This window comes from Zalophus californianus, chromosome 6 (genome assembly GCF_009762305.2).
Source record: "Zalophus californianus isolate mZalCal1 chromosome 6, mZalCal1.pri.v2, whole genome shotgun sequence".
NCBI classification, from domain to species: Eukaryota; Metazoa; Chordata; class Mammalia; order Carnivora; family Otariidae; genus Zalophus; species Zalophus californianus.
In genome coordinates, this window is record NC_045600.1 from 147,844,674 (window position 1) to 147,871,657 (window position 26,984).

Sequence of the window (26,984 nt, forward strand, 5' to 3'; positions counted from 1 at the left end):
TTTATCATCTTCAGTGTGGAAAAATGTTTTGGAAGTTCACTTCTGGTGGATTCTGTGGTCTTCTGAACAAGACCTCACAGAGAAGTGCTGTTTGAACTTTTTCAAGTGCACCCTGTCGTGTATAGCTCTCAGAGTGCCTGGGCGCGTGTGTTAGAGTTAGGAGGTAGCAATCAAAGGCCTTGGATAGACTCACACTAAACAATTTACCTAGAGGAGATAGCAGTGGTATTAGAGAATTTATTTCCTTTACAAAGAACAGTATAAGGTTTGAAATGAGTGGAATGCTCATTAAATATTGGTCTGTTGCAGCTGTCAGCTAACATTTGGTTAAACTCATAGGATTCAAATATAATTTTCAAATTTTTATATTTCCACTATTAATTTGCTCTTTCCTTACTTTCTTATAGATGGATCTCGCATGACTAGGGTAATAGCTTGCCAAATGCAGAGCACCACTTTTCTGAATAAGGTTGTTTTCAATGGCTTTGCACTAAAGAAGCAATGTGTAGAATTATTTGTTTTATTTGCTTTTAGGAATGTTGACTGTAATTTTGGAAGTGGCCTATATTCAACAAAGTGGTCTTCACAGTGCTATGTGTGTGTGTACAGTATGTAACTTTAGGGTGAGTAATAGTGTTTCAGTGACTGAGGGATGAGGTAGGGCTGCAATGATAGGACAGCCTGCTCATCATCACTAGAGCCACGTCACAATGACCGTACTTTATTCACGAGAGAACACTTTGACTGCTTTAATACAGTGCAACACTTAAGTCATGTTCCTCAAGGAAAAGTTATTGAAGTTTGGATTCATATCTCAGAAATTAAACAATCCAAAATTAAATTAACCAATTTTATATTCCTAGCATATACAGCCTGAGGAATCATTTGACCCTAGCCACACTCCCGAATCTGTCTGAGCATGGAATTTAGCATCTTTTTGGCACACGGGCACACATTTGCTTAACAAAGTCAGTTCAGTGATAGCTCAACCCATCCAGGAGAAATGCAAGGGCTGGCTGGGGAGGTCCCACCCCTGGGCTCTGCATTGTCTCTTCTTCTTCATGAAAATATCATGGACATGAATGAATTCTCACTGAGCATGCAGATCAAAACTGGGGTTCTCTAGAGCTTTGAGGAGAAAGAATTATTGGGGCAAGATCAAAGCATACATTGGAAATAAAGAAACCTTATAAAGGTCAATAAGGTGGCACATGATGCCTCTTGTGAAGAGCAAACTTATCATCACCCTAAAAGCGGAGGATGAAGTGACTGTGGGCAAATTGTTGACTTGTGCTAAATTTGTTTTTTTTTTTTTTAGTATCTTTTTAAAGAGTAATCTCTACAATGTAACATGGGGCTTGAACTCAGGACCCCAAGATCAAGTGTCACACACTCTACTGACTGAGCCAGTCGTGCAACCTGAGGATTTTGTTTTAAATATAAAGTGTTCTATTTGGGTGTAGTAACTTCAGTAGACAGGGCAGCTCTGGGAGTTTGGATACTTTGGAATATCTTTATATAGGATAGACCTGGCTTAATGGAGAAATTGTTCTATGACTGTTGCTATTGTTTCCATTGATGTTTGTGATGCTTCAAAAATCCAAATTCTGTTTGAATGAATTTAATTTTATGCTTATTTCTACTTCCTCCTTTCCCTATGTGCACTCTCACATTTTGCTACTGTCAGAAGTTACTACCCTATTACCTCATGATAAATCTTAACAATATCCATTTCGAGGGGCGCCTGGGTGGCTCAGTTGGTTAACCGACTGCCTTCGGCCCAGGTCATGATCCTGGAGTCCTGGGATCGAGTCCCACATCGGGCTCCCTGCTCAGCAGGGAGTCTGCTTCTCCCTCTGACCCTCTTCCCTCTTGTGCTATCTCTCATTCTCTCTCTCTCAAATAAATAAATAAAATCTTAAAAAAAAACAATATCCATTTCGAATGCTTTAAATATATATATAGACTACACTTGTGGATAAAAACACCACATATGACATATTATTACACCCCTATAAGAATGGCTAAAATTCGGGGCACCTTGGTGCCTAGGTGGTTAAGTGACTGCCTTCAGCTCAGGTCATGATCCCCAGGTCCTGGGATCAAGCCCCATGTTGGGCTCCCTTGCTCAGCGGGGAGTCTTCTTCTCCCTGTCCCTCTGCCCCTCCCCGTTTGTGCTCGCTTGTGCTCTCTTTCTCTCAAATAAATAAATAAAATCTTTTAAATTCTTTTTAATGATTAAATTAAAACAAAAAGACGGAGCACATCAAGTGTTGGCAAGAGCTGGAGGAACTGGAACTCTCAGATACTGCTGACGGGGATGCAGAGTGTTGAAACTGCCTTGAAGACACGATTTGGCCAGTTTTAAAAGTGCTCACCATACACGTACCATATGATCCTGCGTGTGAGTGGCTCAGTTGGTTAAACGTCTGCCTTCGGCTCAGGTCATGATCTTGGGGTCCAGGGATCAAGTCTCACATCGGGCTTCCTGCTCAGTGGGGAGCCTGCTTCTCCCTCTGCCTCTGCATCTTCTCTCTGCTCATGCTTTCTCTCTTGCTATCTCTCTCTCAAATAAATAAATAAATACATCTTTTAAAAAATTTCTCATATGCATCAAATTCGCAATTAGAACTTGTGCCTACACACATCTTAGGTCTGTTATTCCCGAATGCTCAGGTGTCAGGCTTTTACCACGTGCACAGATTTAGCCACTGTCAAATCATCTTGTTACTGTTCCTAGCAATAAAACTCATTATGAATTCTGCTTTTTAGAAAAATACTTATCATTTGCCTAAACCATCCCACAGAGAAACAGTGAGCATATCCCTCAGTTGCCTAGATGCCCCTTGGTGCTGGCTCATTGTTGAGTCTGTCCAGTTTTCCCCTGTTCTTCTTGTCTCTGTGTGCAGCAGTATCTGCTCCGGGACCTGTAAGCCATTTTCAGGGTTAGAGTATCCACAGGGATATGAAGGCAGATCAGAGAGTCTCACTTCACTTGTCAACAACTTCATTCATAATTTAAAAAAAAATGACAATTGGAACATCTATTCGTTTTGCAAAAATCACTGAATTTGATATAAACCAGTATTGGCTTATATGTGGGGAAATTAGTACATTGAGGGAAAGCTAAAGCAGGAGGCTAGATAACCCCTCCCAGGAAGGAAATGTGGCACTATATCTCGTAATACCCCTCCCGTACAATGTAATTTTGAGAAGGTGAGTCCCTGTGTTCTAATACGAAAATAACTCTAATTTGCTAAATGAAACAGGAAGTCAGAGCAGTATGAACAGTGAATAAATAAGAAGAGAGTTATACGTAAATCTATTCATGGGCATGGAAAGTTTTAGAAGATACACAAGAAAACATCAATCGGATTCTGCAGGCTCTACCTAATCCATGGCCTCCCATCAGTTTTCCCTGAGCATGAGCCCTGTCTCCCCAGGAAGGAGACCCAAGTGTCAGCTACAGATGACAGGCACAATGAGGAGAGAAGGGAAAAACTAAGGACAAGGATTTGAGCATGTGAAAGGAGAGAGTGCCAGGAGATTCCATTCTGGATCCTGGGAAGCTCTGAGGTGAAGGAATGATCTGTAAGTGGAAAGAAACCACTGGTAGTATAGCTCCTCCAGATTTCTCCCAAATCCTCCACACCTACCCCTACTCCCTAGCCTGAGCATATCTTGCCACACCATTGCCACCTGCAAGCTCAGGGTTCAGGACTGCCCAGGAAGGGTGAGGGCAGGTCCTGAGGTCCTGCCATGGCTGTTTCTGCTCTTTGGACCATGTGGACTATGGCTTGGGGTTTGTCTCACTCTGTGACTGACATTGAGTTTTGTTCAGTGTTTAGAGGGTACCTGGTGTCTGACACCAGGGTACAAAGCTTATATACCCAGTAGGGAGATTAAGAAACTGACTTCAGTAGAGACAGACCAAAGCCAACGAAAGGAATCATGGACATGCGAACTCTAATCTTAGTATTGTTGGCTCTCAGTGAAGGCAGATAAAATTTGGTTGTTTTATTTTATCAAATGTTAATACACTACAAGGCATGGGTCACCCAGATCAATTTGCAAGTCATCTTAGGTAGCCTAGGCATTCCAGGGCTCATAAGTGCACAGACGATATACACCCGAGTGCCCCTGAATAAGTATAAGATTACCCAGCATCTCATCACCAGTTGGCTCTAGAGCCCACATCTATAAGCATGTATAGCCTGTCATGCTCTGCTCTGAAAGCTTCACATCTGTCCTAATTTCATTGTCACACAACCTTCTGGCCATATTCCCAGGGCCACATAGCTGATGAGAGGAAAAGCAGGGCGTTTGTTTGAACCCAGACAGACTGACGAATCCTGGAAATACTCATGCCTGCTTCATCAGTCCCTGTTACAGCCGCAGCAGGAAAAGACAGGGTCCTTGGTCTTCCTCACCCAAAGTTCCTCCCTCATGCTCCTGTACCCTATGCCATCTGTCTTTGCAACCAGAACATAGGACCATCTTGCACTTGAATCATGTGCACACAGTGAACAGGTGAACAGGTATGAGACTGTTGCTTGTTGCAGCAACTGCCCAGCCAGGAGCCCGGGGGTTTCTTTCTGGAGCCTGCAATTTTTATTTCTCAAGTGGCTAATCCAGCATTTAGGTTTGATCTGGGCCCTGACCAGAGTAGGCAGTTGACCTGAGGTCATCGAGATCTCTTTCTCAGGAATTCACAGATGGACATAAGCAATTCTGGTTGAGGGCAGACTCCTGCCTGGGGTTGGCCTTGTGGACTGAGCATCAGATGGCCACGCTACAAAACTTCAGACTGGGGTCATTCTTCCAATCGACTCAGGCCCACACCCCTCCTTCTGAGTCAGCTCACCTCACAGAAGTGCTCCAGGGCCCACCTGCACTGATTTAATAAGCAGAGACTCTGAGTGTGAGATCCAGACCATACCTGGCTTGTCACCCCAGATCGCCTTGTTCCAACTTCAAAAATCAAGATTTAGGAAACCACAATGAGCCGTGACACACAAGCAATTCCACCCTGTTGGAGGGTGAGAGAGGGAAGACAGATTTGCTGGGGGAGGGTTTGGATTGAGTCGGGGAGGGCAGGGAGGAAGAAGTCCAGAAATAATGCCTTCATAGATTAGATAGATAGATAGATAGATAGAGAGATAGATAGATAGATAGATAGATAGATAGATAGAGAGAGAGATAGAGAGAGAGATAGAGAGATAGATACAGATATATTTGATATATAGTGGTGGTGGTCGATTTTGCGTTGGTATCAACAGCTTCAGGTGGATGTGAGAAGGGGATGGATTGTCACGGGTCTCCTTGCAGTGAGGAGGGAAGGTCAGCGACCCATGTGTCCACGTATGAGGCTGTATGCATGCATGGGCATGTTGTACAAGTGGATTGGAAGGTTTTGTATTCTGGTGAGGAGAGGTAAGCCTTCTCTTCCAGGGTGGTGTTCGGGTGTTATGATCTCTGTGTCACGGTGGGATCAAGCTCTCTGTGTGGTGACTGGTTCTTTGTAGGGGCCCCAGGTGTCACCTCCCATACTCACTGCTACAAATGGGACAAGGGAAAGGGTCAATGAAGCAGGACCCTGGAGTGAGTGGAGTTCAGGTATTCACCAAGATGTGTTGACAGGGAAAGGGGCGCCCGAAGGGAAGTTACCTGGCAGGTGTCGATCTTGCCTTCAGGGTACCCTGCACACACATTGGTTGGACAAATGCACCCATTGTACCACTGGGTGGAGTTACATAAGTCGAGGTCGATGAGGTTCACACGGGCCTCCTGCAGTGTAGGTGCGATCCTGTAGGCTACAGCCAGGCGCCCCGGTGGTGAGCGATCACAGAAGACATGATTTGGGAAAGCCCTGCCTCCTCCCTCCACGGAAACCCCATCATCCTGAAATGCTCTACTTCAACCTAAAATCCGGGAAAGTCAATGCCCCTGGCCTCTCCTCAGACACTTGTGAAGGATGTGGGGTGTTGGAGGCATATGCAGGTGAAGAGGAGGGGCAGTGCATGGAGGATGAGCAGATGTGGCTGCAGGAATGTGTGTTGATGCCAGATGATTATTCACAGCTACAACCAGGATGTGTCACCTCATTTACACCCCACATTGATCCCCTGTGTTAAGCACTGTGACTCACCTTGCCTCCAATCATGACCTTGGAGCACCACTTGCCCAAACATGCAGGGAGGGTTGTGGTGTGTCTTGGATTCAGACCAAGGTTTTCCTCTCTACACTCAAATCCAGGACACACAGTTCATTTCCTCACAGTACGGCTCTAAGTCCCCCTCATTGCTTTTTATCCCCCGTTAAACCCCTCAGCTCAGTTCTGGACAGGATCTGCTAGCGCTGGGCAGATGAGTCCCTCCCCGCATACCTCCCATCCCTTTTGAAGTTACAGAGAAAGAGGAGCTGCAGGATGGCCTCCACACACACAGATCTGTCACGGGCATGGGTGTTTGGAATAACCGGAAGGCAGGTCAGAACATCCTGTACAGCCCCAGAGGCTCCATCATGACCTTTGGGTTAAGAAAGGCCCAGCCCAGGCTATGATTCCATCAGCCAACCTCACACCTGACTATAGGGGCAGCTGTCCCCTCTTCATCAAGTGGCCTCCCCCCACCACAGCCTCACCCACAGCCCAGCCACAGCCTGGTGGGTGGGTCTGAAATCGCGTGCATCTGGGTGGAGACGTGGCGGATCACACTTGGAACATGGCAGTGTAGGCCAAGTGGGAAGCCAAAACCAAGTGGAGGAAAGTGGATGGAGCTAGGCACACAGCATTCAGACTGTGTGATTGTGTGTCTTGGACTGCGTCTCCAGGCCCTTCAGGTCAACTTTGCATACCACCCAAGCAGGGTTAGTTTTGTACTTGCACTGTCCCCAAGGCAGGGGTGACATGGAAATGACCACCACAACAAGCCTGGTCGCTTACGGTGACCTTTTAGATCTATGGAAGAGCCAGATGACCTGGAAGAGAAGAGGGTTTTCTCAAGCCCCACACCTTGGCTTTAAATGCTAAAATGTCACAAGAACTTGAAATTCAATAGAAAAGGAGGACTACCCCAGAAGCATATGGGCTCAAGAAGGAGGTAGAAAAAGGAAGGTATGCAAAAATGTCACAGAAATTTGGAGGCTGGGGATTTCTTTAAGACTTGGCCTTAACAGTGGGGGATGGATTCACCAGAAGATGGTAGAAATCCCACTAAGTTGAGGAGGATTCTAGAACAAAAGAGGCCTTGTGTGATGTCCAGGGTGTAGCTGGGAGCCTATAAACCTTTTGAGAGATAGGACAGCAAAGGTGGTGGCAGGCGTGGGAGTGTAGATGGGAACCCTGAGACCAGCCCCCCAGGGACTCCAAGAACCCTGGGACACTGCGCACGTGTTTGGGTGGATGGGGAAAGCAGGGTAGGCTGGGGGGATGGGACAAGAAGAATGCTCTAGAGGCCTCAGCAGAGCTATGGACATCAATAGACAGAGGTTGATACCCCAGGTCAGGGAGGGAAGGGCCAGCAGAGGCCAGTGAAAACAGGGGTGCCCGGGAGGAGAAGCAAACCAATCAGAGAAGGGGCGCAGCCTTGAGTGAGGGAAGATGAGTTTCAGGAAGCATACTGAAACTACCAGGGTTTTGTCACCAGAAAAGGCTTAGTTTTGAACCCCAAATGACTGAAGTGCTTTGAATTAGGAGCCTTCAGTTTTCCATTATCAAGGGACCGAAGAGCTTTCAGTCTCTCTTCTCATCCCCAGTGTGACTGGGTAAAAAGTCCATGTGGTCACCTGTGGAAAGCTGAAAGGCCTAACCTGCTCGTCAAACCCTTGCTGCCCACTGCTGGCCTGCCAAGAACCCCGTCCCCTCTCTCCAGAGAAAACGATGACACTCAGAAGGGGAGGGAGGATTCTCGCATTGTGACCACCGAGGGTGGGGAGCAGAGGTTCACTGACATCTAGAGGGCTGGGCTCTGGGGTCTCAGAGCTCAGAGACCAAGTGACATGGCCCTTCCACTCACAGATGCGGAAATGGATGTCCAGGGAGGAGAGGGGTTGGCCCTCAACCACAAAAACCCTCTCGAGCTCTTCTACAAGTGCCGTTTCAGGGGACAATCCCCCAATTCCAGAAGGTAGCAACTGGGGTTCCAGGCCCCAGAGAGAGCCACAGCCCATACCCCATTCAAAAAAATGCCCAGGGTCTCCTGGGGCTGCATGCACCCTTCCACCCGGCGACCACACAAGCCATCAGTGGTGAGGTTGTGGACAGGGGACTCGGCTGCCAGTTTCTCCAGCTCTAAAAGGGGACAGCATCCCGCATTCTGGTGGACATCGCCACTAGGCACCACATATGGCCCCTGCACTTCAGAGACCACTGAGGGAATGACCAGCAGTGACCCTACCCCCGTGAGAACCCCTCCCATACTCTGGCTTCCTCTTTCAAGAATCCCCAGCCAGCCATCCAGCAGGCCTGGGGAACTCCAGGTGGGCCTGCCCTCATTTGGGGCTGGCAGCCCGTTCCGATGAATTGCCCACAGGGATCGGGAGTGGTGATCTTCATCAGAGCGATGTCATTATGCTCTAAACTGGGGATGTATTTCTCATGAATGATGATTTTCTCGACATATCTCTCCTGTTGAGGCAGCTTCGCTGGCTTATCGTTCACATACATAATTTCCCTTGCTCCAAAAATGAGTCGCCAGTCTTATACTTTTCTGTGGGCACAGAGGCAAGCCAGGTTATCCTCAGAAAGGACGGGCGTGACAGAAACTTCTGGTGACCATGATCCTCAGAGCCCTCCCTCAGCAAGGGCCTGGGCCCAACCACTCATGGTCTGGTTGCTACAAGGCCCAGAGCCCCTGGGAGACTCTGCACAGAGAGTCCTGGAGAATGTCCCTTTCTGGAAAGAGCCTTTCTGAAGACCTCTCTCCACGTGTTCCCACACGTACTTTTTGGAGACGAAGCAGTGGACAGCAGTAAGCAGCCAGTGGGGCTTCAGTAAGGTCCCTCTGCAAGCATGGTACCTTCGGTTATTATAGGATATGAATACCTGGAGGATGACCATCCAGGGCCAGGCCCTGATTGTTGCATCCTGCCCTCCGACGATATGGCCACTTCCAGGTGGGTTCTGCCTGAACCTTATCCCACAGGGGGCACTGGGGAGAGACCAGGTGCACAGTTCAAACCAAGAAGAGGCACAGCCTGTCCTCGTACCTGCACGATGGGGGAATCAGGGCTAGGGGGCTGGGCAAAGTGGGGCATCCAGGAGTGTGGAGGGTCCGAGGGGGAGCTGCTGAGAGGCGCTGTGAGGGCGGTAGGGAAGCAGGAAACTGCAGGCTTCAGGAACTGCTTTGGAGGAGTATGTGTTCTGGAGTGGGTGTAGCCCCAGGGCTAGGAAGGAAAGTGCCATAGGAAGCAGGACCGATGATAAGAGCCTTAGAAATATGGGAGATCCCGAGGCAGAGGGGGAGACTAGAGTTGGAGAGAGGGAGGTGTAATGGCTTGAGTTCTATAGAGCCAAATTTGAGCGGGAGACTCAGAAAACAGCCACAGGGGTCTTGGGGCAGCTGCAGTGTGGAGTTGGATGGTGGCAGGAGCAGGGAGAGTACCCAAGGCAGGTCCAGTGATCCCAGGTGTGGGGAGCAGCGGTGGTCCAGGGGTGGAAGTTCTGCGAACTGGGGAGAGGCCACAAGAGTTTGGGGGTACCTTGGGGGCTGTCAGAGTCTAAGGTGGAGGTGTGACCCTAGAAGAATGCCATGACAATACCCTGGGGTCTTTGGGGTCAGCCACAGGTGGGGCACCTCAGTATCTGTGGGAAGAAAGAGGTTTCTAAAAATTGGGACTTGATGTGCAAGAGGCAGTGAGGTCAGTCTCTAGGTGAGGGAAGGACCCCAGCGTCTGTGGTACGGGAGGCATAGGAGCCCAGGGGTCAGCCCTGGGGTCTCTCGGCTGATGAAACTGGGAGCAAGGATGGTCTGAGTTGGGGATGTGGGTCACACCCGTGAGACCCAGGGGACTACTAAGGCCCAAGCTTGGCCTCCTTCCTAGCCCTGGACAGAGGGAGTCTGGGTGGGGCTTGCTATTCAGAAGACACTCTTTCCAAGCCCCGGAACTGTCCCTGACACTTACTCACACGTAGCGTTATCTTTGGCAACCACAGACACTGCCAAGTCCAGCAGAATGGCAGTTGGCAGCATCTCTACCATACTCCTGCCCCAGCCTGGCCTGGAAGCCCAGTGACCTCACAAAGCTCTGTGGCCTCCTGACCAATCAGCATGGCTACAGCCCCTCCTCTCCCCCCCAATAGTCAGGCCAGGCAGGAGCCCTTTAGCTTAACCGGTCCAGGCTGAAACAAGATGCCAGCTTTCTGTACAGGTTCCTCTGCACCCCTCGGGGGATGGGGGCTCATATGCAGCCCCCTCCCTCTGTCCCAACACCAGGGTCTTCATTCCCAGTTACCTTTAGAAGGTTCCGTATCATCTGAGGATCCAGTTTTGTGCAGTGTCAGGGTCTGCCCCTCATGCAAGCTGCAACCACAGTTCCTGTTCCAAGTCATGGGTTGAGGGGCACTTCTGTCCCTCTGTGTCAAGATGATGCAATATGTCAATGGTCACAGGGTGTCGGGCTCACCAGATTAATCGATCCTTAAGACTGTGTAGGGCAAATTGTCTTTCCCTCTTCCAAGTACATACTATCAGCACACTTTTCAAAGAGCCAATTTGAATTTCTATAATTTAAGACTACAAAACCCACCTTTCTATTCACTGCTGAGTATCACAGGGTCTGGTGTTTCCTACCTGAGTGTCAACATGTCTCCTCTCTGGGACCTACATGCAGGAAGATGTGTCTCCTATAACTGAGGGTCAGGCATTCTCACCACAATCACCTGAATATCCTGAGGTTTCATTTTTTCTGATTGTCAGGAGACGACATCTCACCGACGGGAGGATGACAAATGCTCACCTCACATACCTGCATGTGAAGAAGTTTCACCTTCCTGTAGGAGTGTGAGGAGGTCACAACTCCACCTGCATGAAGGGCAGTGTTCCCTCCTCTCCCGGAGTGTAAGTTCTCCACCAGACAATCTGAGCATCAAGAATTTGTCCCTTGCCTGCCTGCGTGTCAGGACAACTCAAAGCTTCTTCCTGAGTGTTATGAGTTTTCAGGTTGTCAAATGAGCTTTATTCTCCTACTAACTTTCTAACTGAGTGTCACAATTTCTCAGCTCACATAACTTTCAGGAAATCACATGCCCTTCAACTAAATATCCAGTAGGTCTTATATATCTTTACTGGAGTATCAGGAGCCATCATCTCCTAATGCTAACCCTAACCCTAACCCTAAGCCTAACCCTAACCCTAAACCCTAAACCTAAACCCTAACCCTAAACCTAACCCTAAACCTCACCCTCACCCTAACCCTAACCCTAACCCCTCACCCTCACCCTCACCCTAACCCTACCCCTCACCCTAACCCAGGGCTGGTGAGCAGAGAATCTGGAAGGCCAGCCCTCCAGAGCCCCTGCTAGCCCAGCCAGAGACTCCCTGAGACCAGAGCGAGCCCTCCCCTGCCTGCCCAGCCACACACTGGCCCCTGAGCTTCATGATCGCCTGTTCTTGACCCTGTAGGTGAACTGGCCGACTAGAAGGGAGTCCAGCTGGTGGGACAGGCTGTAGATACAGGACAGAGTGACACCATTTGAGGTAGCAGGAGACACACTCTAGTCTCCCTCACGGAGCCTGCTTGGGAGCAGGAGTCTGTGTGCCCTAGGGGCCAGCACTCAGCAGGTTCTGTGCTGACCAGGCAGCCATGGACCCTAGAGAGAGTCCACTCTGCCCTCTTCCCACTCCTGCCTGGCCTCACCTCTCCTCACTGTGGGGCTGTAGGACCAGGAACCAGGCCCCATTGGGCTGGCTCAGATCCAGCTTGTAAAGATTTCATAGCCCGTGGAGCAGCAGGAAGAGATATTCACCCCCAAGTCCCGAGGGGCTATAGCCCAAAAGGCCTCAGCTTAATCTTCTATCACTTGGGCTGCAGAGAGTCAGTGTCCCAAGGGTCCCACAGGCTTGTAGAAGAGCCTGTTGGCCTTGGATCTCCATCCATGACCCACTGTGCTCCCTGTCCTGGGAAAATGCTTTCTATCCCCTCAAGTTCCTTTGCAGCAGAGTACACACTGGGGGCTTGGGGGGCTGAGGACCTGGGTATGCAGAACGTGGCAGAGCACTGTGCTCCAGTCTGGAGACCAAGGTCAGGGCCCTCCTTGTTGCAGCCTCAGGGTCCCCATTTGGAAGAGGATCCAGAATCACTGCTCCGGTCAGGGTGAGGAGGCCTTAGGAAGGAATGGAGCACCAGGACCGGAGAGGGAAACGGGGACAGGGGAGCCTTCTGAGGTTTCTCACATCGCCCATGGAACCCACAGATCCTGCTCCTGTGAGAGACACAGACACAGAGACAGAGAAGGAGACAGAGAATGAACACAGGACAGAGGGAACCAGGAGAAGTCATAGACTTTCCTCCACCAGCTTGGAAATGACATCCCGGCATTTTGTGCCATTCCATTCCTGAGAGTGCCATCACACAGGCCATCCACCCTGGAGGGGAGGGCATTCCACAGGGATGTGTGACCAGGATTCAGGGGTGCCAGGGGCCACTGTGGGGACTGCCCAGCACACGGGCACAGAAGAGGCCCTGGGACCTGAGCCTCACCCCAATGGGAGCCTCTGGAAGTCTGTGTTGTGAGAGGACAAGGTCAGAATCAGTTCATTACTACCTTCCCACGGGGGCTGGGACAGAGGCAGGAGGGGGTGCCTTTACCTGTACCCCAGAGCAGACCCAAGCCCCTCTGAACTGTGTTCAATGCCAAGCCCAGCTCCTGGTTCATCCTTGCATTGCCAAGTGTCCACCAGCCTCATGTGAAGGCAGGAACGGAACATTTGTAGAGGTCCTACCCCCAATGGTGTAACTTGTAGTAGAAGCCAGAATGCCCCGATGTGCACATGGGGAGCCTGGGGAGGCCCCGAGAGGCACGGGGTCTGTCCAGGGTCACAGCTCTGGGCATGCAGAGGAACCAGGTCTGAACCCAGGTCTGTACCATCACAGCAGAGACACCAGCTGCACCCAGGCTTCCTGGGGGCTGTGGGTGGGCTGTGTGGGTGTCACTGTGTGGATGGGGCATGGGGGGAGGATGAGCATTGAGCAGCCGGGGAAGGGGGGCACTCGGGGGGCTCTTGTGTGAGGAGGAGTTTGGGTAAGCGGACCCCAGGCAGTGAACTCACTTCCCTGACAACAGAGCCCAACAGAATTTGGAACCCTGGCTAAATGTGCAAGAGGCAGTGGGGGATGCATCTGGGTGGAGACGTGGCAGATCACCTTGGTGATCCTCACCCAAAGGGCTCTAAGCTGGGGCAGGAGTATGATAGAAATGCTTCCAACTGCCAGGCAACCACATTCCATAGACAGACCCCTGCCCAGCTCATTTCTTTGGAGATCTTCAAACCAAGATGTTCGCATGTTGCTTTCCGAGGTCCGGAGCCTGAAGGCAGAAGAAAGTGCGCCCTGCAGACACTGTCCCCCGCTGGGGATTTCATGTCAGGGCTCCCCAAAGCCTCTGGACATTTGGCCAGAAGGACAGAAAGGTGACACCAGGAGGCCCAGAGCCGGCCACCCAGCCCCACTCGCTCTGATGACCTGTGTAGCCGCAGGTGCCCTCCCTGTGTGTGTGTGTGTGTGTGTGTGTGTGCGCGCGCACACGTGTGTGGATGGGGTGTGTGTCTGTGTGTGTGTGTGTATGTGTGTGTAAAGAGGGGTCATGCAGGGTGGCGCCACCCCGAGCAGGAGCAGGCTGATGAGGAGTCAGATACCCAGTGGGCAGGTCATGTTCAAGGTCAAGCCTGGCTGTGTGGGATGGGGTGTGAGGCCACTGCCCCTACTGCCCGAGGTTAATCCAATAGCCATGCAGAGATGGGTCACTGCATCCCGGATGCAGGGCGGTGCATGCACAGGTGTGTGTCTGATCTGGGAGCAGCAGGGGGCTGGGCAGGAGGACACTGCGGATGGCCGGGGAGGGCTGTGATGCCTCGGGGCCGGCTACTGGTCCCTGTCTTTGCAGAAGGCCACGGAGGACATGGAGAGGAGGCTGGTAGACACGCCCTCCCTCTCCTCAACAGAGGGGGTGACCCCACAGGGGTCCCCAGAAGCAGGTGCTGGGGATCGCCTGGCAAGACCTCCGACACCACACAGACTACTGTCCCAGGTGATTGTCCACCGGACAGTGGTCTAGGAGCCGGAGTCCACGGAGGCCAAGGCCGAGGGTGAGAAGGCTAGGGCTGGGTGTTTGTGGTGTGTGGGGACAGGTCGGTGCTGGCCCCACAGGGAGGAGCCCCAGAGGCTGGTGTGGGGCCAGGAGCAACGACTGGGCACAGCGCACACAGCGGTGGACTGCAGTCGGGGAGACGTCCCTGTGAAGGTTCCTTCCCGGCTGTGGCTTCTCTGGGAGGCCCTGGGCTGAGCTCTGTCTCTGCAAAGGCCCATGGAGAGTAAGCACAGGGGTGAGCTTTTCTCCTCTCACAGCTGCTCCACCACCTGAGGAGCTAGAGCCAGATCTGGAGGGAGGGCTGGTGCCTGCAGTGACTTCAGTAGGAGACCAGGAGTGGCAGGTGACCTGGCACCTGCCCACGGAGAGCCTGGCGCTGTCCAGGAAGAACTGGCACCTGCTCCTGCCCCAGCCCCTGCCCCTGCCCCTGCTACAGTTCCTGCCACTCCCCCTTCCCCCACCCCAGCCCCTCCCCCTACCTCGGACCCAGATCCTGACCCGGGTCCTGCCCCTTCCCTTATGCCTGCCTTTGCCCCTGCCCCTTCCCCTGCCCCTGCCAAGGGTCCCGTTCCTGCCCCTGCCCCTGATCCTGTCCATGCTCCTGCCCTGGATCCTGCACCTGGCACTACTGCTGGCCTTGTCCCTCCCCTTCCCCCTGCCCCTGCTCTTACCTCTGTCCCTGTCCCTGTCCCTGCCCCTATCCTGAGCCCTGCCCCTACTCCTGCTCCTGCAGGGCTCCCACAGCCACATCCAGAGCCCACAGCCCTGCAGGGAGAGCTCCTTGTACAATTACCCTTAGTTCCATCGCCGGAACCCGAGACCCCACCGGATTGTTTCAGACCCTCCCCCTGTGTTCTTTCTCTCTGGTACATGTTAACTGTTATTTCATCCTTCCATGTCCTATATACTGTTTATTATTTGTTTTAAATAAAATTACTTGTTTTCAATTGAACACATCATGAGCATTAAGTACATGCCCAATGCTGTGCCACCACACCCCAGAATATTGCCGCAGAATATCTCATTCCCCAAAGGAGTCCCCAAACCAGAAGCCCTCCCTGCCTGTTTATCCCCCAGCCCAGACCCCAGCAACCCCTAAGCTGCTTTCTCTATCTGTCCTTTACCTATTCCTGATGTTTCTGTTATTGGAATCACACAATAGGGGCCTTTGTGTCTGTCCCCCTATTTTCAAAGGGGACTCCTTTTCTTCTGTGTTCATTTGTCATAAAATTTCCATTATTTGATATTGAAATCCACGATGGATTACACATCAGATGTAATCAAAGAGGCCACTTTAGGAATTATGGGCACAATTTCGGGCCGAGATCCCTGGTCCTGCTGGGACACCACAGCCTAACCCCAGACAGGACAGGGCTGGTTCCTCCTGAGACCCACACAGAAACCAGGGAAATGCAGAAAGCTGGAAGACACACCACAAAGGGCAAAAGCATTGCTCACAACCCAAGGCCACAGAAAGGTTTCACCTGACTCTGGTCCAAACCACGCTCCCAGTCACTGGGTTCCACAGGGATGGAGACCAAACACATGCAAGTCCAAGGCGGAAGGATAGGCACGCAGGGAATATGGGTCAGAGATGCGGGAGCTCCTGGGGAAGGACTCCGGCAAAGGAAACCCTATGGAGGCAGCGCTGGTCACCCTCAGACTGGCAGCTGTCTGGTCTGGGGACCAGCAGCCCTGGGGAGAACATGAGGAAGTAGAGGTCCCCTGGAGAGAACGGTGACAGGCACCCCTGTCTGGGAGAACAGTGAGCAGCACCCATCCCAGGCCACAGGGGCACCCATCCTCAGCCTCGGACTCAGCCCCGGAAACTCTGGCTCGGTTTTTCACACACGTATTGTCAGGAGTGTTCATCACAGTGGTGCTGGAGAGAGCAGGGAATGGAACAACACTAATGCCCAAGGAGATGGATGGGATCCACGGTCCCAGTCCTCGTGATAGAATGCCCTGCAGCTACTGTCCCAGTGTCACCTGGGCCCAGGATCCGGGAAGCCCCTCCTGAGACCCACCCCTCCTGCCACCCTGCCCCTGGGAACATTGAGAATTGTTTGAGGAGGAGGGGAAGAGGATCCAGGATGACAGCGGGTCCAAGGAGAAGGAAGGTCAGCACTGGGAGGACAGATGGACATGCTCTGAGCCACCATCCAGGGCCCAGGCTGTGATGCCCTCGGACCTCACCCCAAATAAGGACTCCTGATTTATGGACCCAGCTTCTGTGGATTTACTCCCTCCCTCATTCATTCTCTCCCTCATTCATTCCCCACCTCAGAACCTCCCTGCCCCACCCTCCTTCCCTCCAACCCTCCCTCCTTCCTCCCTCATTCAGCAGAGGATCTGGGGTCCCTGCTGTGTACTGAGCACTGGGGCTTCATCAGTGAGCATCCCCCAACCCACATGGTCACGTCCACTGTGGGAAGTGACAGGGGCAGTCCTCAGGGTTAGCAGTGGTGATGAGCACCAGGAATCGGCTCCTGAAAACAGAGGCCAGTTGCACAACGCAAAGAATGGAAGACCCATGCTTAGCACTTCCTCTAGAAAAATCTAGTCCTGAAAAGTAAGTATATCCTAGACTTCATGCAATGTGAGTTCTACTGGCAGGTACCTACTGATTCCTAAAACCAACAAAGAGTAAATCATCCAGTGTTGACTGGGGTGTTGTGACCCAAATTTTCAGACCAAATGACAGCATTTCAGCGAATATCTCCAGGGCCTCTGAGTTTTCCCAAGGGTCTCTGTGATTCCCTGATCCTTCCATCAACCTCCCTGGGAAGCTCTGTCCTGTCGTCTTCCTTGTCTCCTGCCTCTTCTGGGACCCTTCCGTGGCCTCCCCACCAGGGCCACCCCCTCCAGGACTCCCTGTGCCCCCTGGCCTGACACCCACATCCCACGCTGGGTCCTGTGAGCCTGGAGCTATTTGCAAGGACCGTGTGCTCCTTCTGGGGTCACTAGGCATCTCCCTTGCAGTGGCCTGCCTCTTCCTGCACTGGGTCTCCTCTGAGCAGTCTGTGAGGCCGGACTGTGCCCATGTCACAGGCATGGAAGCGAGAGTCCAGATGGTCCAGACGACCTGCTCCCAGTCCCAGCGTGTGGAGTCTGGGTCAAGGATGGTCTGCGAACAGAGGAAGACTTGGGCCCAGGGAGACTGAGGGAGGATGTGGCACAGTGAGCCTGCAGGAGGAGAGGGAGCACTGTGGGGACCTGGCGCACAGGCCTGCTGGGAGACCACCCACACCAGCTCTGTCCCCAGGGCTGGAGGTTGTCAGGGTAGCCACCCTCCAAGGCTGCAGGCTGACAGTGACTGGCAGGAGAGGAGGTGCACCTGATGCAAGAGAGAACCCTCAGTCAGAGAGGAGAGGGCAGGTGCTCCCCAGCAGCTAGAGGAACTCGGGGTAGCCACCCTCCCAGGCTGCAGGATGGCAATGGCTGGCAGGAGAGGAGGCACGTGGTGCAGGAGAGAGCCCTCAGGCAGAGAGGAGGGGGCATGCTCTCCCCAGCAGCAGGTGCACGGGGGTAGGCCTAGGGGGCCTCCGTGGACAGCGGTGCCCGCACCTGGGGTCTCCACACAGACCCCCTCCTCAGGCTCAGCACAAGCTTGTCTGGATGGCCTTTGTCCCCCAGATACAAAGTCTGGCCCAGGACCCTCCTCAAGCCCCGACTCCCAATCCTTTGACCTCAGCTCAAGTGACAAAAAATGGCCAAAAGTTTAGGTGGGGTTGGGTGCACAGGGACATTTGCTTCTCTGGCCCATGCTATATGTAACATTACTGGCATTTAAAGATCTCAGGGCTTTGATTCAAAAACAGTAGGATGCCGGGGACCCCAGTCGGCTTTCTGGAAACCTCCCTCTGGGCCTTGCAGCCCTCCCACCCCACCAATTCTTCTCAGAATCCCTCCAGGTCACAGACCCACATTCTTGGCTCCTCAGATGGCCCGGACAATGCACCTTCAAAAAGCGATCCCACTGGGGCAGCATGAAACACTGCGGATTCCAGCAAATCTGCCTCCCAGAAACTGAGGGTACTGCTGGATGAGCTGTCTGAAAACAGCCATGTTAGGGTTCCAGGAAGATACCAGAGGCACAGGAGTAACTGAGGAGCACCTGAAGGTCAGGTATGGGCAGTCAGAGGTTCCAGACACTTCTTCCCTAAAGCTCCTCATTCCTCAGCCTTTCTTCGGGTGATTCTGCTTGGTTTCTATTTGCCCCAACTGTTATCCATTGTCTTAAGTAGCAGAGACTCACGTATGCCTTTAAATGTTTTGGACATTGAATGTCCTCCAGTAGCCACTTCACTGCTGGGAGAGTTGTAGGACAGCAAGAAGTCCCAGAGGACTCCAAGGGTCTGGACTTGGTGTTTCCCTCTCCTGAGATGGGGACACCTGTGGGAGGTGCAGGTGGTCAGCTGGGGGAGGGGGGCAGGCACCTGACATGGACAGATGGGGGTAGGTGAGGCCCGAGGCCCCAGGGGTATGTGCCTGGCATCGAGACTGAGCAGGTCTTCAAAGCTGCAGACTGGCTGGGATCATCTTCAGGCTGAGGAGGAAGGTGAGGGGAGCAGAGGGGACTTAGCAAGTTCGGCTCAGACAGGAGATGGCTGAGCCATACTTTTGGGGGGAAAGTGGGTCAGGTTCAGGCTCACAGGGACAGACCTTGAGGCCATTATGCCATGTGAAATAAGCCAATCCTGAAAGGAGCGACACCGGAGAACCCCACTTGTGGGGGATGGAGAGCACTCCCATTCACAGAGGTGGAAGGAGCTGCTGGGTGCCGGGGTTGGGGAAGGAGAATGGGGGGTAGGGTCTCGTGGGTAGAGGTTCAGTTTGGGATGATGAAAACATTGTGGCGATGGATGGAGGCGGCAGGTGCAGAACAGGGAATATACTTAGTGCCACCGAAACGCGCTTCATGGTATCAACTGTATGTCCATTATACCACAATACAAAAGAAGTGAGTCAGGAAGTCGGGGCTGTCGCGAGCTCCTGGAGGGCCCAGGAGCAGGGAGCCTGTATCTTAGTTCTCGCTCTCATGCTCTGCCCCTTGTTGGGTGACTGAGCTCAGTAAGTGCTTGCTAAGACACAGTGCAGGCAGCTGGTCCAGAGAAAGTGCACAAGTGCAAACCCACTGGTGGGCACTGAGCAATGCCAAGGTGATGCGCATCCAGACAGAGTGAGTGCCCACCTTTCACAAACACCAGCACAGAAATAGCCATTTAAAACCAAGGCAGGAACCTTATATAGCCCAGAGGGCTCCACGCTCCTGGAGGCCAAGCTAGTGGCCACGGCCAAGGCCTCTGGTGGTGAGGGCACTGGGAGGTCTGAGAGGTGGCTCGGCGCGCCCTGACCCTGAAGCCCCATGGCTGCAGTGAGGTGTAAGGACTGGGAGGGAAGACCTGGCCAGCGCCCGTTCTGGCTCCATGGCTGCGACAGGGCTGCTCCCAGCCCCAGAGGAGATGTCTGTTGAGAACCACAGAGAAAAGCTTTTCCCTCAATTGTTCTTTTAAAGATGGTTGCTCAGCATTGACACAGAAAAACATCCGACATAAAACTGGAGCCGTTCACAGCTGCAAAGGACCTGGAAATGATCAAAATGTAGTGACCACAAAGAGAGGAACTTGTGCCCCCAGGCAGGCCTCCTGTGCGCAGGGCTGGTTGGGGCGGTGGCGTGCCCGTGCAAGCAGTGCTGGGCTCCACAGTTTCCCTCAAGGGGACAGAAGTAGGAATCTGCTCTGACCGCTCCGCTCAAGGTAGCACCCCCTGATGGAGACGGGGGTAGCCCCTCGTGACTTCCAGATGTCCTGGTGATTCTTGGGCACACCCATGGATCTCAGCTTCTTCATGACCCGGGGAATGATGGGGCGGCCAGCCCAGCAGCCGTGGGTCTCACAGGTCCTCCAGGGACAGCACCTTGGTGGCCCTGTGGCCCAGCAGGTACCTGTTCAGGTGGCTCTTATCAGGCCACATGGCCTCAATCCCATTGGCCCAGTTGACCACCATCACCTGGTGACAGGCCGAGGTCAGTTGGGGAAACTCCACCACCAATTCCCCAAAAAAGGCCCCCATGTAGTAAAAGTTGCCCTGGTCCCTGGGGATGTGGGTCTGGGACTGTGGCCAGCACTCGTAGATAAAGTCCTCATGGGCTCCCCAGTAGAAACCGGGGTGTGGGGTGCCAAAGAGGGGGGACAGGATCTCCATGCCCACATGGTCCCAGAACTTCATTCCCACATCCACGTGCACGCACACCAGGTCTTCCACGTCACAGAGGAAGCGCTGCTCGAGGAAGCGGCTGATCATTGCTATGTGTCGCATGGACACATCCTGCCAGAGCAGGACGCCATGGACCTCGATGACCACCACCCTCTGGCCCTCCCAGAATGGCACATGAGGCACAGCAACCAGCTGGTCTTTGAAGACGTAGTATGTGACGCTGTGTCCACCATGAGGACCACCACCCTCTGGCCTACCTGGAGGGGAACACGGGGCCTGGCAGCCAGCTGATTGGTGAAAACCTAGTAGGTGACCCCGTGCCCCACCATGTAGTGCTTCTCTGCCATCTGCAGGAACAGCTCCAGGAAGACCATGCATCCACAGGGGCAGTGGACAGGGCAGGAAGAGAGTCACTGCCAGAGGCCAGCAGCAGGACACCAGAGTTGGGGCCATGGACGTGTGCACCTTCTTCAAGGGGGCAGGCCCTGGGCTGCTTTAAGCACAGCCACCTCCTGACCTTCCTGAGGGAATCTGCCTGCAAGACCTCCCAAAATGTCTGTTCCCAGAGATGGGGCCCATCAGCAGCCTGACTTCCAAAGGGGAGCCTGAGGCTTCGGAGGCTGGAAACCCATGCCGCCCCACAGTCAGCATGCTGGAGCCAGGAACACTCCCCCTGTGCTGAGCTCCTGGGCAAACCCTGCAGGTGCCCTCCACTGGTCACACCCCCCTGCAGATCCCATCCCCACCTTCCAGGAAGGAAGCACCTTTGGGCACAGCCCTCATTTCTATGTCTTTTTTTTTTAAAGATTTTATTTGAGAGAGAGAGAATGAGAGATAGAGAGCACGAGAGGGAAGAGGGTCAGAGGGAGAAGCAGACTCCCTGCTGAGCAGGGAGCCCGATGCAGGACTCGATCCTGGGACTCCAGGATCATGACCTGAGCCGAAGGCAGCCGCTTAACCAACTGAGCCACCCAGGCGCCCCCCTCATTTCTATGTCTTACAGAGCGGCTAGAATCAGCAGGACCGGCCACCCGTCCCACTTGGCATTGAGTGGGCTGCCGCTGGCCCCCACAGACCGGTCTCCACTTCTGTAGGGTCCTCCCTGGAAGGCTGCTGGGCATCCTGCTGACAAGGTGCTCCGTAAGCCACTGGTATTCCTAGGAGGGGTCACCCTCAAACTCTGCCACATCAGGAATCAGGTCCAGCCGTGGACAGGGAAGGCAAAATATGACACCAGGAAGAAGAGGGGGCTTGCTTAGGCCCCAGGCTTGAATCCAAGGGTGTAAGCTTCCAGGTCCAGGTCTACATCTCCCCGGCCCCAAAGGGTTCAAAGACTTGTCAAACCACGTCCCATGGCTGGTCCCCCTTTAAGGGTACTACCTGCTACCCCTGTGAGGACAGCAGCTCCCCCATTATCAGCAAGTGTTGTGAGCCCCTCTGAGACTGATGTTTTTGTGTAGGCACTAAGGCTACTTCCCTGGGCCTGCCCCATACCCGGCAGGTTAGTAAATCGCTCACACAGGGAAGGAGGGCACTACATTTAAATAGGGGACAAGCACACTCAACCAGCAGACATGAGTCAGGTCACCAGAGGGCAAGTCCAGACACAGCCAATGGGGGAACAAGCCAGATATGAAGCAGGGGGATAGAAGAGTGATCCTGGCAGAGGGCACAGCAAAAGCAAAGGCTTGTTTGTAGTCAGGCCCAGGGCACATGTGGGACGACCACACACTTGGGTGGCCCACAGAAAGGGGGGCCGTGGTGGAAGAGGTGAGGCTGGAGAGGACGGGCAGGAGGGGAGCAGACCACAGAGAGGACCAAAGTTTATGTTCCAAAAATATCACTCTATTACCAGAGGAGAATGCGTTCTGTGCAGCAGGGGACAGGGAGACCCTAACCCTAACCCTAATCCCTAACTCCTAACCCTAACCCTATCCACTATTACCAACCCCACAAAATCATCAAAATACATTCCTGTACCTTTCTTAAAATAGATGTAAGAACAAGATCAGAAGAATTGCAAAACCTAGAGCTCATAAATAGACTGTGCACCCTAAGCAAGTGACTGCACAAACACCTCAAATGTTATTCAATAGAATGAAACAAGCAATGTTATACAGCACAATGAATTTTTAATAAATCATGTGGTCATATTAATTGATGCAGAAAATGTTCTAACCAATATCCAATGTCTGTTGCTGATATAAATACTGATGAAAGCAGGAGTAAGGAATAATTTTCTCATTAAATCTCTAGCAAACACTATGCTTAAGTCTGAAGATGGACAGCTCTACTCTGAAATCAGGAACAAGGACAGGATGCTGGTTTTCACCTGTTGCTCAATATTGGACTGAAAGTTCTACCCAGAAAGATAAGCCAAGAATGAAGGCATCCACATATGAAAGGAAACACTAGAACTCTGTCTATTCAGAGACCAGGGATGACATCATCTTATATAGAGCTTCCTAAAGAATCAACAAAAAATGATTACAGCCAGTTACCTAATTCAGCACAGTTACAGGACAAAATATCAATACACAAAAATCTCTCTTATTTGTATACAATAACAATGAATCATCCAAAATGGAATTTAAGAAAACAATTCCTTTTTAGAGAACATCAATATTGACCAAATATTTCGGAAAAGATGTAATCAAGGTGCACATGTTGTACACTGAATGTTACAAAACATTGCTGAAAGAAAGTAAGGGAAACCTAAATAATTCTGAAGACACCCCATGGTGATGAAAAGACATACTATTGAATACATTACAAATGTATTACAAATAATACATTATATGTTAATTAATTGAATTTAAATTTAAAAATTTTTTAAATAAATATAGAAAATAACAATTTTTATTGTTATGGATACACTTTTGAAAAGGTATGCATACAGATCAGTGGGATTTAACTGAGACCAGAAATAAACCCGTTCTTCTATGGTCCATTGAATTTTGACAAGGGTGGACAACGTTACATTGGGGGACAATTGGTTATCCATGTGCAGAGGAAAGAAACTGGACCTTTACCTCATTCCACATAGAAAGGTTAGCTCAAAATAAGTAAAGGTTTAAATGTAAGAGGTAAAATTATAAACTCAAAAGAAATAAATGGGGATAAATCTTCATAACTTTGGATTTAGCAATGCTTTTAGCTTTGACAGCAAAGCATAAGAATAGAAAGAAAAATAATATCCTCAAAAGTAAAAATCATTTCAGCACGCCTGGGTGGCTCAGTCAGTTAAGGATCTAACTTAATTTTGGCTCAGGTCATGATATCAAGCCCCATGTCAGGCTCCACGCTGAGTGTAGGCCCTGCTTGAGAGTCTCTCTCACTCTCTCTGCCCCCGACCACTCACACACTCTCTCTCCCTCGCTCTTAAAAAAAATGTAAAAAAAAAAATTACAAATCTTTGTACATCAGAAGTGACTATCCTGAAAGTGAAAAGACAGCCCCCAGAAGGAAATATTTGTACATTACGTATCTATTAAGAGTCTGTTGTCCAGAATATGTAAAGAGCTTTTACAACTCCTCAACAAAAAGACCACCTAATTTTACCGCACTTTGAAATCACCGCAGAGTCCACTACTTTTCCAAACCACCACGGCGGCACCAGGTCACGGAAGCAGAGACGACACCAGACTGTGACGGAGGCCGCGCCCTCCCAGACCCGGTTCCCCCACCGCGGAGAGCCCACTGGCCCTTGAAGGAGGCCACATGGTAGCAAGAGACTCGTGGGAGGATTAAGTCAGCAGCCCCTGTGTCTCGGGTGCAGCAGAAGCAGTGGGATCTGGAATTCCCATTTTCCACAACCCTCCCCCAAAACCTGGTTAGAACTGTGAAAATGCAAGACGGGCACCTCAGGAGAGGGGACTGGGGACGCCAGCAGGGAGGCCGGAGGGGGGAGCCCGCCACTCAGGGTCAGTGACGGGAACGGCCGTCAGTCACAGGCCCGGGGTCGGAAGCCTCCACGGGAGACACCCATCAGTCGCAGGCCCCGGAGCGGAGGACGCAGGTGTCTGCTCCTCCAGGAGCTCCACGCTCCCTGCAGCTCAGGGGGGCGAGCCGCCGTCACCCCGAAGCCTGCTTCTCTCCGGCGGACTTCCCGTCGGAACAGCGCCCCCCGCTTCCTCCTCCTTCCCCACGACATGCTGTTCCTCTCCTTCCTTTCTCGTCCGCGATGTGGCCGGAGCTGGCTTGTCCCGGACGGCAAGTCTCTGCTCTTCCCAAATAAACCCATTTTGCCGGTAAAACGACCGGCACTTTCAGTTTAAGGTCAACAGGACGGATAAACTCGGTAAGTTGGCAAGGAGCAAAACCAAGAGACAAAAATCCGGTGCACTTCCAGGCGCTCCTCACACACCGTCAGGACGAGACCCGCGGAGCACAGGCTCCTTCACAGCCGCATCGAGAAGAACCACACACCGAGGAGCACACGTCCCCAGGAGCCGACACACCTGCTCTCCGACCCCGTGAGACACGGACCGCAGACGTCGAGGGAGACACGCCGGGAAGACGCCCTGCGCTCAGGACAGAGCGCACGCTGCGGACATGTCTACTCTCCCCCCGCCGTCCGCAGAGTCCGCGCCGCCGCTACGGGCCTCCAGCGGGGTCTTCGCAGACACGGAACCCACAGCCCTGACGCGGGTGTGGACGCGGGGAGGAGCCGCGGGGCCGAGGCGGGGGAGCAGGAGCACAGCGGCGGGCGGCCGGCCCGGACCGCAGACCGCGGGAGCAGCCCAGGAACCGACTCCGGGTGCGCGTGGACACGGACGCGGGGGCCGCCGGAGCGGATCCGAGGCCAGAGAGGGGAGCCCCGACAGCCCCGCGCACGGCACCGCGGGGACCCCACGTCACCGCACACAGAGCCACGGACACCCCACGGTCTGCGCACCCGCCCTTCCTCCGCTGAGTCCTGTGAGCTCGGGCCCCCTCCGCGGTCCCCGCTCAGACGGCTTCTCCTCACCTTCTCCTCCCGCGGCGGGGCCTGAGGAGGCCGGGCTCCTGTCAGCGTGGATGCGCCCCACGGCCCCCAGAAGCCTCCAGAGCGGGGCCTGAGGAGGCCGGGCTCCTGTCCTTGCGGACACCGCCCCGTGTCCTCTAGAAGCCTCCACAGCGAGTCCTGAGGAGGCCGGGCTCCTGTCAGCGTGGACGCACCCCACGGCCCCCAGAAGCCTCCAGAGCGGGGCCTGAGGAGGCCGGGCTTCTGTCCTTGCGGACACCGCCCCGTGTCCTCTAGAAGCCTCCACAGCGAGTCCTGAGGAGGACGGGCTCCTGTCAGCGTGGACGCCGCCCCATGTCCTCTAGAAGCCTCCACAGTGGGTCCTGAGGAGGCCGGACTCCTGTCAGCGTGGATGGGCCCCACGGCCCCCAGAAGCCTCCAGAGCAGGTCCTGAGGAGGCCTGGCTTCTGTCAGCGCGGACGCGACCCCCAGAAGCCTCCACCTCAGGTTCTGAGGAGGTCTGCCCCTGTCACGACGGCTGCGCAGGCCAAGCTCTGGGCTCCTGGCGGGAGCTGGGGTCGTGCGCCCTCTGCAGGCGGGGGAGGCAGTGCAGGACAAGGTGAGCTCCCCGTTCAATGGAAGCACCTGCTCGCTCCCTGGGTCCAGCTGAAGCCATTAAATTCTGAAAATTCAAGCTGAATGGAGCCCAATATCCCCCCAACTTCTCCAAAAATAGCTAAGAAACAATTAATTGGAAACAATACGGAATGACAACAGTCCTGACTCAAAAAGTGCCCTGGTCCTGACTGAACATGATTCCGACCCAAACTTGATCTCAAGCTGGTCCTGACCCCAGCCCAAGACCCTAACCCTAGCCCCCAAACCCGAACAATGTTCACGATAATCACAAGGCAGAAACCGTGCAAATGTTCATCCATGGTGAATGCATAAACAAAATGTGGTCAAGGGCTTGGGTCTGGGTCCAAGTTCAGGTTTGGGTCATAGTTCTAGATCAAGATTTGGGTTTAGGATCAGGGTGAGGGTGAGGGTTTTGGGTGAAGGTGAGGTTAATGGTTAGGATGAGAGCTTAGGGATTTAGGCTTATGATTTAGGGTTTAAGACTTAAGGCTTAGGGGATAAAGTTTAAGGTCACATTTGTGTTTGGGTTCTTGCTGGGGTTTGGGTTCAGGGCTCATGACTCAGAGTTCTGGTTCAGGGTTTGGGTTCGTGGTTCAGGGGCTGGGATTCAGGACTTGGGTTCAGAGTTTGGGTATGGGGTTCAGTTTCAGGTTTGAGATTCAGGGTTCCAGTTTGGGGCTTAGGGTCACGTTAGCTTTTAGGGTTAAAGTTAAGGGTTAGAGTTCGGTTTAAGGATCACACGTGTTCTTTAGTTGTCATCATGGACACAAAATTTCTATCTGAAGTTTCTAAATCTGAACTCTATTTAGTCTGGATGTCAGGAGCTTGTTCAGAATTTAGGATCACAGTAAGAGTGCTTACCAACAGCATTCTGAT

At 52.7% G+C, this 26,984-nt stretch overlaps 1 protein-coding gene and 2 pseudogenes across 1 annotated transcript in view; all 3 read right to left on the reverse strand.

Moving 5' to 3' along the window:
• LOC113909160 (acrosin-like) overlaps positions 1–10,199 on the reverse strand; it is a 36,015-nt gene extending 25,816 nt beyond the window's left edge. Inside the window, 4 exon segments of the mRNA XM_035728084.1 lie at positions 5,668–5,815; positions 8,427–8,708; positions 8,943–9,149; positions 10,123–10,199. Coding sequence (XP_035583977.1) covers positions 5,668–5,815; positions 8,427–8,708; positions 8,943–9,149; positions 10,123–10,199 — 714 coding nt within the window.
• The window catches only part of LOC118357082, a 183,654-nt pseudogene extending 158,070 nt beyond the window's left edge, over positions 1–25,584 (reverse strand).
• LOC113933887 lies at positions 20,020–21,307 on the reverse strand (annotated as a pseudogene).
• Positions 25,585–26,984: the final 1,400 nt, after the last annotated feature.